Source organism: Oncorhynchus masou, chromosome 31 (genome assembly GCF_036934945.1).
Source record: "Oncorhynchus masou masou isolate Uvic2021 chromosome 31, UVic_Omas_1.1, whole genome shotgun sequence".
Taxonomy (NCBI): Eukaryota; Metazoa; Chordata; class Actinopteri; order Salmoniformes; family Salmonidae; genus Oncorhynchus; species Oncorhynchus masou.
In genome coordinates, this window is record NC_088242.1 from 46,604,790 (window position 1) to 46,617,289 (window position 12,500).

The 12,500-nt window shown below is 38.4% G+C and overlaps 1 protein-coding gene across 5 annotated transcripts in view; it reads left to right on the forward strand.

Moving 5' to 3' along the window:
- Window positions 1-12,500, forward strand: part of LOC135524027 (ATP-citrate synthase) — a 147,111-nt gene that overhangs the window by 89,874 nt on the left and 44,737 nt on the right. For all 5 annotated transcript variants that reach the window (XM_064951153.1, XM_064951151.1, XM_064951148.1 and 2 more), the window contains 3 exons: window positions 2,126-2,253; window positions 2,639-2,732; window positions 4,350-4,504. In XM_064951153.1, the coding sequence (XP_064807225.1) occupies window positions 2,126-2,253; window positions 2,639-2,732; window positions 4,350-4,504 (377 nt within the window). The remainder of the gene's footprint in view (window positions 1-2,125; window positions 2,254-2,638; window positions 2,733-4,349; window positions 4,505-12,500) is intronic.

Here is a 12,500-nt window from a genome sequence, read left to right on the forward strand (position 1 = left end):
GGCTGATCCCTCACCTTCCTCATGATCATTGATGCCCCACGAGGTGAGATCTTGCATGGAGACCCAGACTGAGGGTGATTGACCGTCATCTTGAACTTCTTCCATTTTCTAATAATTGCGCCAACAGTTGTTGCCTGCTCACCAAGCTGTTTGCCTATTGTCCTGTAGCCCATCCCAGCCTTGTGCAGGTCTACAATTTTATCCCTGATGTCCTTACACAGCTCTCTGGTCTTGGCCATTGTGGAGAGGTTGGAGTCTGTTTGACTGAATGTGTGGACAGGTGTCGTTTAAACAGGTGCAGTTAATACAAGTAATGAGGGGGGAACAGGAGGGCTTCTTAAATGAAAAACTAACAGGTCTGTGAGAGATGGAATTCTTACTGGTTGGTAGGTGATCAAATACTTATGTCATGCAATAAAATGCAAATTAATTACTTAAAAATCATATATTGTGATTTTCTGGATTTTTGTTTTAGATTCCGTCTCTCACAGTTGAAGTGTACCTATATTTAAAAAAATAGAGCTAGGAAAACCTGCAAAATCGGCAGTGTATCAAATACTTGTTCTCCCAACTAGTGTGTGTGTGTGTATATATATGTGTATATATATGTGTGTATATATATATATATATATATATATATATATATATAGATATATATAGATATATATAGATATACATAGATATACATATATATACATATATATACATATATATACATATATATACATATATATACACACACATTTATATATATATATATATATATATACACACATTTATATACACACATTTATATATATACACACACATTTATACATATATATATACACACATTTATATATATATACACTCATTTATATATATATATATACACACATTTATACATATATATATATACACACACATTTATACATATATATATACACACACATTTATACATATATATATACACACACATTTATACATATATATATATATACACACACATTTATACATATATATATACACACACATTTATACATATATATATACACACACATTTATATATATATATATATATATATATATATATATATATATATATACACACACATTTATACATATATATATATATATATACACATTTATATACACACATTTTATATATATACACACATTTATATACACACATTTATATATATATATATATACACACATTTATATACACACATTTATATATATACACACACATTTATATATATACACACATTTATACATATATATATATACACACATTTATATATATATACACACATTTATACATATATATATATATACACACATTTATATATATATACACACATTTATATATATATACACACACATTTATACATATATATATACACACACATTTATACATATATATATACACACACATTTATACATATATATATACACACACATTTATACATATATATATACACACACATTTATACATATATATATACACACACATTTATATATATATATATACACACACACATTTATACATATATATATACATATATACACACACATTTATACATATATATATACATATATACACACATTTATACATATATACACACATTTATACATATATACACACATTTATACATATATACACACATTTATACATATATATATATACACACACATTTATACATATATATATATACACACACATTTATACATATATATATATACACACACATTTATACATATATATATACACACACACTTATTTTATATATATATATATACACACACACATATATATATATATATATATATATATATATATACACACATTTATACATATATACACACATTTATACATATATATATATATATATACACACACATTTATATATATATATATATATATATACACATATATATATGTATACATATATATATATATATATATATATATATACACACACTTTTATATATATATATATACACACACATTTATATATATATATACATATATATATATATATTTAAAAATTGACGGGCCATTGAATATTTTAGAACCTAGACCAAACTAAACCTGTATTCTGTCTGGATTGTTTGTAATTGAGTACACCGATGCCTTCTACAGGTGCAGTTTGGCCATGCTGGAGCCTGTGCTAATCAGGCCTTTGAAACGGCAGTGGCTAAGAACCAAGCTCTGAGGGATGCAGGAGCCTTTGTTCCCAAGAGCTTTGACGAACTGGGTGACGTCATCAGGTAACTGTCAAACAACACAGATACTGTCACCATGAAGACAGTACTTCTCTGAAGACGGGGTCATCAATTTTAAACTTTAAAGCGCTTCAAACACGCTCAAGATTAAATATAATGAATGAGTTTTAGTTTAATTACATTAAGTAACATTTTCAGTAGCTTAAAAGGTCAATTCAATTGAGCACTTCAAACTCATTATTCTAGCCATCAAATGCATTAATAGCCTAATATCGCGCCATCTCTGTGGACCAGTGCTTGTGCTAGAGAGGTTTGAAAATTGCTGGTTGAGTGTCTTGGTTTCATTTTGGCTTATGTGTCATGAAATCACAAAATTATACTAAAAGATCTGTCCATGATAACTTTAATCTGTGCTTCTGGGTCATAACAGGACAGTGTATGATGAACTGGTGGCCAATGGAACCATTGTTCCCGCTCAGGAGGTTCCACCCCCAACAGTGCCAATGGACTACTCCTGGGCAAGGGTAAGAAGACCTAGTACTCTACTTTCAAAATAACTGAATGTATCTTCAGAATACCCCTTGACTTATTCCTAATTTTGTTACACCATGAATTCAAAATGGATTAAATTGACCCATAATAACCCATGATGGCAGTGAAAAGTTTTATATTTAATTTTTTACCTTTTTGCCTAAGTAATGTATTTCAAATTAAATACAATCTAATTTACATAATTATTCACACCCCTACATGTTAAAAATCATCTTTAGCAGCAATTACAGCTGAGTATTTCTGGGTAAATCTCTTAAGAGATTTTCACACCTGGATTGTAGAATATTTGCCCATTATTCTTTAACAAATTCTTCAAGCTCTGTCAAATTGGTTTGTTGATCATTGTTAGACAACCATTTTTAAGTCTTCCCATTGATTATCAAATAGATTTAAGTCAAAACTGTAACTTGGCCGCTCAGGAACATTAACTGTCTTTCTGTTAAGCAACTCCAGTATAGATTTGACCTCGTGTTTTAGGTTATTATCCTGCTGGAAGGTGAATTTGTTTGTGTCTGGTGGAAAGCAGAATGAACACTGTTTTCCTCTAGGATTTTGGCTGTGCATGGCTGCATTACATTTATTTTTTATTATGCAAAAACTCCCGAGTCCTTAATGATTACAAGCATACCCATATCATGATGCACTTAAGGTTACATTTATGATTGAAAATATGGAGAGTGTTACTCGGTAATGTGTTGAATTGGATTTGCCCCAAGCATTGCACTTTGTATTAAGGACTCTTTTTTTTAATCCAGTATTATTTTAGTGCCTTGCTGCAAACAGTGTGCATGTTTTTGGAATATTTTTTTTCTGTACAGGTTTCTTTCTTTTTACTCTGTAAATTAGGTTAGTATTGTGGAGTAACTACAATGTTCTTGATCCATCCTCCTAACTGTTTTAATGTCACAATTTAGGCTTGCCCTAACAAAAGGGTTGAATACTTAATGACTGAAGACATTTCAGCTTTTTATTTTTTTATTAATGTGTAAAAAAAAAAATCTAACATGATTCCACTTTACATTATGGGGTGTTGTGTGTAGGCCAGTGTCTAATCTAAATGTTATCCTAAATGTTATCCAAGTGAAGGTGTGTGTGAACTTTATAAAGCTGCTGTATATCATAAATCACATAAAAATATATATGATAATATCTGATGGCCATAAGTGGCTGATTATTGATTTGTTTTTTTGGTGTGAAGATCTAAATATAGGCAGCAGTAATGGTTCTGTTGGGTCATGATACTGGTAAAAACCAATGTGTTGAAATTCCCCAGGGTACTGGCATCAGAGCTTGCTTCATTATCCATCTTCTTCCCCAAGACACTAAGCTTACGCACTGAAGAATGCTTTTAGCTGAAAAGTTTGTGTATTATTATAAAACACTAAAAACAAACATGCTCTTTGACAATAGTACAAGGTGTGGACCTTCTGATTTTTGGGGGTGGATAACATCTATTTGGGAGACTATAATGGTTTTCCATTCCATTTCCTTGTTTGGGCAATCTGCAGTTGCACGCTTTGTTATTATTGGGACTGCAGATTACCCCTTTAACAAAACCATATCTATTGTCTTTCCTTCTGTGTCCCTAGGAGCTGGGTCTGATCCGCAAGCCCGCCTCCTTCATGACCAGCATCTGTGACGAGCGTGGCCAGGAGCTCATATACGCAGGCATGCCCATCACAGAGGTGTTCAAGGAAGAGATGGGCCTGGGAGGCGTGCTGGGCCTGCTCTGGTTCCAACGCAGGTGAGAGTACAGTCTGGCCCCCTAGCAAAGAGACAGAAGTCCATTCTGTTTGGTCAGTGACTAATGAACTGGACCCTAGTATACACATTGCAGGATCTTCCAGGTCTGAAGTCCTGTTGCTCATCTTCTCCCTGCCCCTAAATTAAATTTAAAAAAATATATTTACTTTACCTTTATTTAACCAGGTATGCTAGTTGAGAACAAGTTCTCATTTACAACTGCGACCTGGCCAAGATAAATCAAAGTAGTTCGACACATACAACAACACTGAGTTACACATGGAATAAACAAACATACAGTCAACAATACAGTAGAAAAAGTCTATATACAGTGTGTGCAAATGAGGTAAGATAAGGGAGGTAAGGCAATAAATAGGCCATGGTGGCGAAATAATTACAATATAGCAATTAAACACTGGAGTGATAGATGTGTAGTTGAGTGTGCAAGTAGAGATACTGGGGTACAAAGGAGCAAAATAAGTATGGGGATGAGGTAGTTGGATGGGCTATGTACAGGTGCAGTGATATGTGAGCTGCTCTGACAGCTGGTGCTTAAAGATAGTAAGGGAGATATGTGTCTCCAGCTTCAGTGATTTTTGCAGTTCGTTCCAGTCATTGGCAGCAGATAACTGGAAGGATAGTAGGTATTAGCTTTGGAGGTGACCAGTGAAATATACCTGCTGGAGCGTGTGCTATGGTGACCAGTGAGCTGAGATAAGGCGGGGCTTTTACCTAGCAAAGACTTATAGATGTCCTGGAGCCAGTGGGATTTGCGACAAATATGAAGCGAGGGCCAGCCAACCAGAGCATACAGGTTGCAGTGGTGGGTAGTATAAGGGGCTTTGGTGACCAAACGGATTGCATTGTGATCGACTGCATCCAATTTGCTGAGTAGAGTGTTGGAGGCTAATTTGTAAACTACATCGCCGAAGTCAAGGATCAGTAGGATAGTCAGTTTTTCGAGGGTATGTTTGGCAGCATGGGTGAAGGATGCTTTGTTGCGAAATAGGAAGCAGATTCTAGATTTAATTTTGAATTGGAGATGCTTAATGAGTCTGGAAGGAGGGAGGGTTTACAGTCTAACCAGACACTTAGGTATTTGTAGTTGTCCACATATTTTAAGTCAGAACCGTCCAGAGTAGTGATGCTGGACGGGTGGGCAGGTGTGGGCAGCGTTCAGTTGAAGAGCATGCATTTAGTTTTAATTGCATTTAAGAGCAGGTGGAGGCCACGGAAGGAGAGTTGTAATGGCATTGAAGCTCGTCTAGAGGTTAGTTAACACAGTGTCCAAAGAAGGACGAGAAGTATACAGAATGGTGTCGTCTGCGGAGAGGTGAATCAGAGAATCACCAGCAGCAAGAGCGACATCATTGATGCAGACAGAGAAAAGAGTTGGCCTAAGGATTGAACCCTGTGGGGCACCCCCATAGACTGCAATCGGCCCTCCGATTTGACACACTAAACTCTGTCTGAGAAGTAGTTGGTGAACCAGGCGAGGCAGTCATTTGAGAAACCACAGCTGTTTAGTCTGCCGATAAGAATGTGGTGATTGACAGAGTCGAAAGCCTTGGCCAGGTTTATGAATACAGCTGCACAGTATAGTCTCTTATCGATGGCGCTTATGATATCGTTTGGGACCTTGAGCGTGGCTGAGGTGCACACATGGCCAGCTCGGAAACCCGATTGCATAGAGGAGAAGGTACGGTGGGATTCGAAATGGTCGGTGATCTGTTTAACTTGGCTTTCGAAGACCTTAAAAAGGCAGGGTAGGATAGATATGGATCTGTAGCAGTGTCTCCCTCTTTGAAGAGGGGGATGACCGCGGCAGCTTTCCAGTCTTTGGGGATATCAGTCAATGCGATGAAAATATTCATTTTCATGAAATAACAAGTCAAATATATTGAAACACAGTTTAGCCTTTTGTTAATCACCCTGTCATCTCAGATTTTGAAATGATGCTTTACAGCCAAAGCAAGACAAGCATTTGTGTAAGTTTATCAATAGCCTAGCATAGCATTATGCCTAGCTAGCAGCAGGCAGCTTGGTCACGAAAATCAGAAAAGCAATCAGATTAAATCGTTTACCTTTGATGAGCTTCGGATGTTTTCACTCACGAGACTCCCAGTTAGACAGCAAATGTTGATTTTTGTCCCATAAAGATTATTTTTATAGCCGAAACACCTCCGTTTGTACTTCAAGTTTGGTTGAGAAATCCACCGGAAACTGCGGTCACGACCACGTCGAAAAATATTCCAAATTAGATCCATAATATTGACAGAAACATGGCAAACGTTTTTTATAATCAATCCTCTGTGTTTTTCAAATATCTAGTCGATGATATATCAACTGGGACAGGTGGCTTCTTAGTAGGAAAGAGAGAAACAATGGTCGCATTTGTCTATTACGCACATCACTCAGAGCCTCCAGCTGACCACTGACGCAATGTTGTCGTTCAGGCTCATTTTTCAAATAAAAGCCTGAAACTATGTATTGTGACACTAGACACATTAGGGAAGCCATAGAAAAAGGAAATCTGGTTGATATCCCATTCACTGCTCAATAGGGAATCATAGGAGCGCAGAGCTTTCTAAATAAGAGTCCCTTCCTGATTAGATTTTTCTCAGGCTTTCGCCTGCAATATCAGTTCTGTTATACTCACAGACAATATTTTTACAGTTTTGGAAACTTTAGTGTTTTCTATCCTAAGCTGTCAATTATATGCATATTCTAGTATCTTGTCCTGACAAAATAGCCGTTTACTTTGGGAACGTTATTTTTCCAAAAATGAAAATAGTGCCCCCTAGTTTCAACAGGTTAACCTGTCTCGGTTTGGGACTGCGGAACCCCCCCCCCCCCCCCCCACCCCGCAACAGCCAGTGAAAGTGCAGCGCGACAAATTCAAAACAACAAAAATCTCATAATTAAAATTCCTCAAGCATACAAGTATTTTACACCATTTTAAAGATTAAATTCTTGTTAATCCAGCCACAGTGTCTGATTTCAAAAACAATTCACAGCGAAAGCACCACAAACAATTATTTTAGGTCACCACCAAGCCACAGAAAAACACAGCCATTTTTCCAGCCAAAGAGAGGAGTCACAAAAAGCAGAAATAGAGATGAAAATTAATCACTAACCTTTGATCTTCATCAGATGACACTCATAGGACTTCATGTTACACAATACGTGTATGTTTTGTTTGATGAAGGTCATATTTATATAAAAAGATCTGAGTTTTACAATAGTTCTAAAACATGCGGTTATTGTGCAGAGAGCCACATCAATTTACAGAGAACTCATAATAAACATTGATAAAGATACGACTATTATACATGGAACTTTAGATAAACTTCTCTTTTTTTTTTTTTTTTTTTTACCTTTATTTAACCAGGCAAGTCAGTTAAGAACACATTCTTATTTTCAATGACGGCCTGGGAACAGTGGGTTTAACTGCCTGTTCAGGGGCAGAACGACAGATGTACCTTGTCAGCTCGGGGGTATGAACTCGCAACCTTCCGGTTACTAGTCCAACGCTCTAACCACTAGGCTACCCTGCCGCCCCTTAATGCAACCGCTGTGTCAGATTTCAAAACAACTTTACGGAGAAAGCAAACCATGCAATAATCTGAGTACAGCCTTTCGACAAAGCAGCCAAAAAGATACCCGCCATATTGGGTAGTCAACATTACTCAGAAATAGCATTTTAAATATTCACTTTGATGATCTTCATCAGAATGCACTCCCAGGAATCCCAGTTCCACCATAAATGTTTGATTTGTTCGATAATGTCCATCAGTTATGTCCAAATATCTTCTTTTGTTACGGCGCTTGGTAAACAAAAACGCTTTCAGGCCGCGCCGAACCTCGGACGAAAAGTTCAACAAGTTCCGTTACAGCCCTTAGAAACATGCCAAACTAAGTATGGAATCAATCTTTAGGATGTTTTTAACATAAAACTTAATGTTCCAACCAGACAATTCCTTTGTCTGTACAAATTAAGTGGAACCTAGCCACCTTTCACGTGAGTGCGCCAGACCGAGGCTGTGGCACTCGCTCAAAGAGCTCTTATGAGCCCCTCCTTTAGAGTATAATCCTCAAAATAGGTTCTAAATACTGTTGACATCCAGTGGAAGCCTTGGGGAGTGAAACATATCCCACTATCTTCAATGGGGGCTGAGTTGAAAAACTACAAACCTCAGATTTCCCACTTCCTGGTTGGATATTTTCTCAGGTTATTGCCTGCCATATTAGTTCTGTTATATTCACAGACCTCATTCAAACAGTTTCAGAAACTTCAGTGTTATCTATCCAAATGTACTAATTATATGCATATTCTAGCTTTTACGGCTGAGTCGCAGGCAGTGAACCACCCCTCCCCTTGTCATCAGCAACGCTGAATAGCATAGTGCAACAGTCAAATAATATTACTAGAAAATATTCATGAAATCACAAGTGCAATATAGGAAAACACAGCTTAGCCTTTTGTTAATCACCCTGTCGTCTCAGATTTTGAAATTATGCTTTACAGAGAAAGCAATCCAAACTTTTGTAAGTTTATCGATAGCCTAGCATAGCATTATGTACACTTAGCATCAGGAAGCTTGGTCACACAAATCAGAAAAGCAATCAAATTAACTGTTTACCTTTGATCTTCGGATGTTTTCACTCACGAGACTCCCAGTTACACAGCAAATGTTCCTTTTGTTCCATAAAGATTATTTTTATACCCAAAATACCGACGTTTGTTTGTTGCGTTATGTTCAGAAATCCACAGGAAAGAGCGGTCACGACAACGCAGACGGAAGTTCCAAATAGTCTTCATAATGTCCACATAAACATGTCAAACGTTTTTTTAGAATCATTCCTCAGGTAGTTTTTAAAATATGTATTCGATAATATATCAACCGAGTGTATAGCTTTTTCCATAACAGCGGGAGGAACAATGGCAGTCTTACTCAATTGCTCACCAACTCACTCTGAGTGCCCCCACCTGTCCACTTACGCAATGTGATCCTTCACGCTCATTCTTCAAAATAAAAGCCTGAAACTATGTCTAAAGACTGTTGACACCTTAGGGAAGCCACAGAAAAAGGAATCTGGTTGATATCCCTTTAAATGCGCAATAGGGATGCATAAGAACAGAGAGATTTCAAAAACAGGGGCACTTCCTGATTGGATTTCCCTCAGGTTTTGGCCTGCAATATCAGTTCTGTTTAACTCAGACAAACTTTAGTGTTTTCTATCCTAATCTGTCAATTATATGCATATTCTAGCATCTGGTCCTGAGAAATAGGCCGTTTACTTTGGGAACGTTATTTTTCCAAACATAAAAATAGTGCCCCCTAGCTTCAAGAGGTTAATTTGGGCACGTTTTTCATTCAAGCTACCCAATACTGCCCCCTACCACAAAAGTTAAAGATTAACCAGGCGTCCTCTACTAACGGAATTAGGTCAATATCCTCCCAGGATACCCGGGCCGTGTCGATTAGAAAGGCCTGCTCGCTGAAGTGTTTTAAGGAGCGTTTGACTGAGATGAGGGGTGGTTGTTTGACTGCTGACCCATTACGGACGCAGGCAATGAGGCAGTGATCGCTGAGATCCTGGTTGAAGACAGCAGAGGTGTATTTGGAGGGCAGGTTGGTTAGGATGATATCAATGAGGGTTCCCGTGTTTATGGATTTGGGGTTGTACCTGGTAGGTTCATTGATAATTTGTGTGAGATTGAGGGCATTAAGCTTAGATTGTAGGACGGCCGGGGTGTTAAGCATGTCTCAGTTTAGGTCAGCCTAACAGCACGAGCTCTGAAGATAGATGGGAGGGGGATCAATTTATATATGGTGTCCAGGGCACAGCTGGGGGCAGAAGGTGGTCTAAGGCAAGCGGCAAAGGTGTGATACTTGTTTCTGGAAAGGTGGATTTTTAAAAGTAGAAGCTCAAAATGTTTGGGCACAGACCTGGATAGTTCGGTTGTGGCCAAAAGTTTTGAGAATGCCTCAAATATACATTTTCAAAGTGCTCAGTTTGTATGATCGCAATTTGCATATACTCCAGAATTTTATGGGGTTTGGCCGGTAGGGATATCCTTGTCTCATCGTGCACCAGCGAATCCTGTGGCGGACAGAGGTCGCCAGGTGCACTGTGTTTCCTCTGACACATTGGTGCGGCTGGCTTCCGGGTTGGATGCGCACTGTGTGAAAAAGCGGTGCGGCTTGGTTGGGTTGTGTTTCGGAGGACGCATGGCTGTCGACCTTCGTCTCTCCTGAGCCCGTACGGGAGTTGTAGCGACGAGACAAGATAGTAATTACTAACAATTGGATACCACAAAACTGGGGAGAAAGGGGGGTAAAATAAAAGTGGTGCTTGGAATCATTGTTCTTCCTCTGTCAACCATGGTTGCCTGCAAGGGAAAAAATGACGTCATCATTGCTTTGCACAAAAAGTGCTTCACAGGCAAGGATATTGCTGCCAGTAAGATTGCACATAAATCAACCTTTTATCGGATCATCAAGAACTTCAAGGAGAGCGGTTCAATTGTTGTGAAGAAGGCTTCAGGGCGCCCAATAAAGTCCAGCAAGCGACCATCACCTAAAGTTGATTCAACTGCGGGATCGGGGCACCACCAGTACAGAGCTTGCTCAGGAATGGCAGCAGGCAGGTGTGAGTGTCAAGAAGGGCAGCAAAGAAGCCAGTTCTCTCCAGGAAAAACAGGCAGACTGATATTCTGCAAAAGGTACAGGGATTTGATTGCTGAGGACTGGGGTAAAGTCATTTTCTCTGAATCACCTTTCCGATTGTTTGGGGCATCTGTAAAAAAGCTTGTCTGGAGAAGACAAGGTGAGTGCAACCATCAGTCCTGTGTCATGCCAACAGTAAAGCATCCTGAGACCATTCATGTGTGGGGTTGCTTCTCAGCCAAGGGAGTAGGCTCACTCATAATTTTGCCTTAGAACACAGCCATGAATAAAGAATGGTACCAACACATCCTCCGAGGGCAACTTCGCCCAACCATCCAGGAACAGTTTGTGACGAACAATGCCTTTTCCAGCATGATGGAGCACTAAGTTGATCGAGGAACAAAACATCAATATTTTGGGTCCATGGACAGGAAACTCCCCAGACCTTAATCCCATTGAGAACTTGTGGATAAACAAAAACCCACAAATTCTGACAAACTCCAAGCATTGATTATGCAAGAATGGGCTGCCATCAGTCAGGATGTGGCCCAGAAGTTAATTGACAGCATGCCAGGTGTGACGGCCCTGAATTTTTCTGAACCGTCTCAGTGCAGCTCCTTCCAATAGGGCGCTTTCCCTTTAATTCCCAATTAAATAGCCAGCATCAGCTGCGCAAAAGGGGGGTTGTGATTGAGACGTGAATGAGGATGTGTTCAACCCTCAGTTCCCGACGCTTCTCTATTCCGTTGTTTTGTTGCCGTTAAACGTGTGTTTTGTAGCCTAATTGAGTTTACCCAGGATCGGATCCACTCTTTGCTTCCGTGGACTTACACCTCTCCGTTCTTCGTGGCCTTTCTCCGCTGGAGATCTATTGGCGGATTGGATTGTCTGACTGACCGACTGACTACCACCTTTTTGTATACGGTATTTCATTTGTTTTGATGTCATGTATACGGTGATGATTAATGTAGGTAGTTGTAGTTGAGGACTTAGTAAGAGTTGATACGCTTTAAGGTTCTGTGGTAAAATAATTGTTATATTGATTGTATGATTAATACTGGGTTTACGCTACACTTGAATGAACGGACAAACATGCGTGACTAAGGTCACGGGAGTTCCCTGAACTCCTTTACCGGGCTGGACTCTTTTAAGCCCGAGGTACAGGACATTTCTAGAAGAACCAGAACTCATTGTGATATAATAATATGTGTGTGTAATCATTGATGTTGCTAATACAACCCACGCAAAAGAATATAGTTGTTTTTGAAGTTCTTTCCAATGTTTTAAGGGTTTATGAAAAGTTTATTTCCATCCTGACTTTTG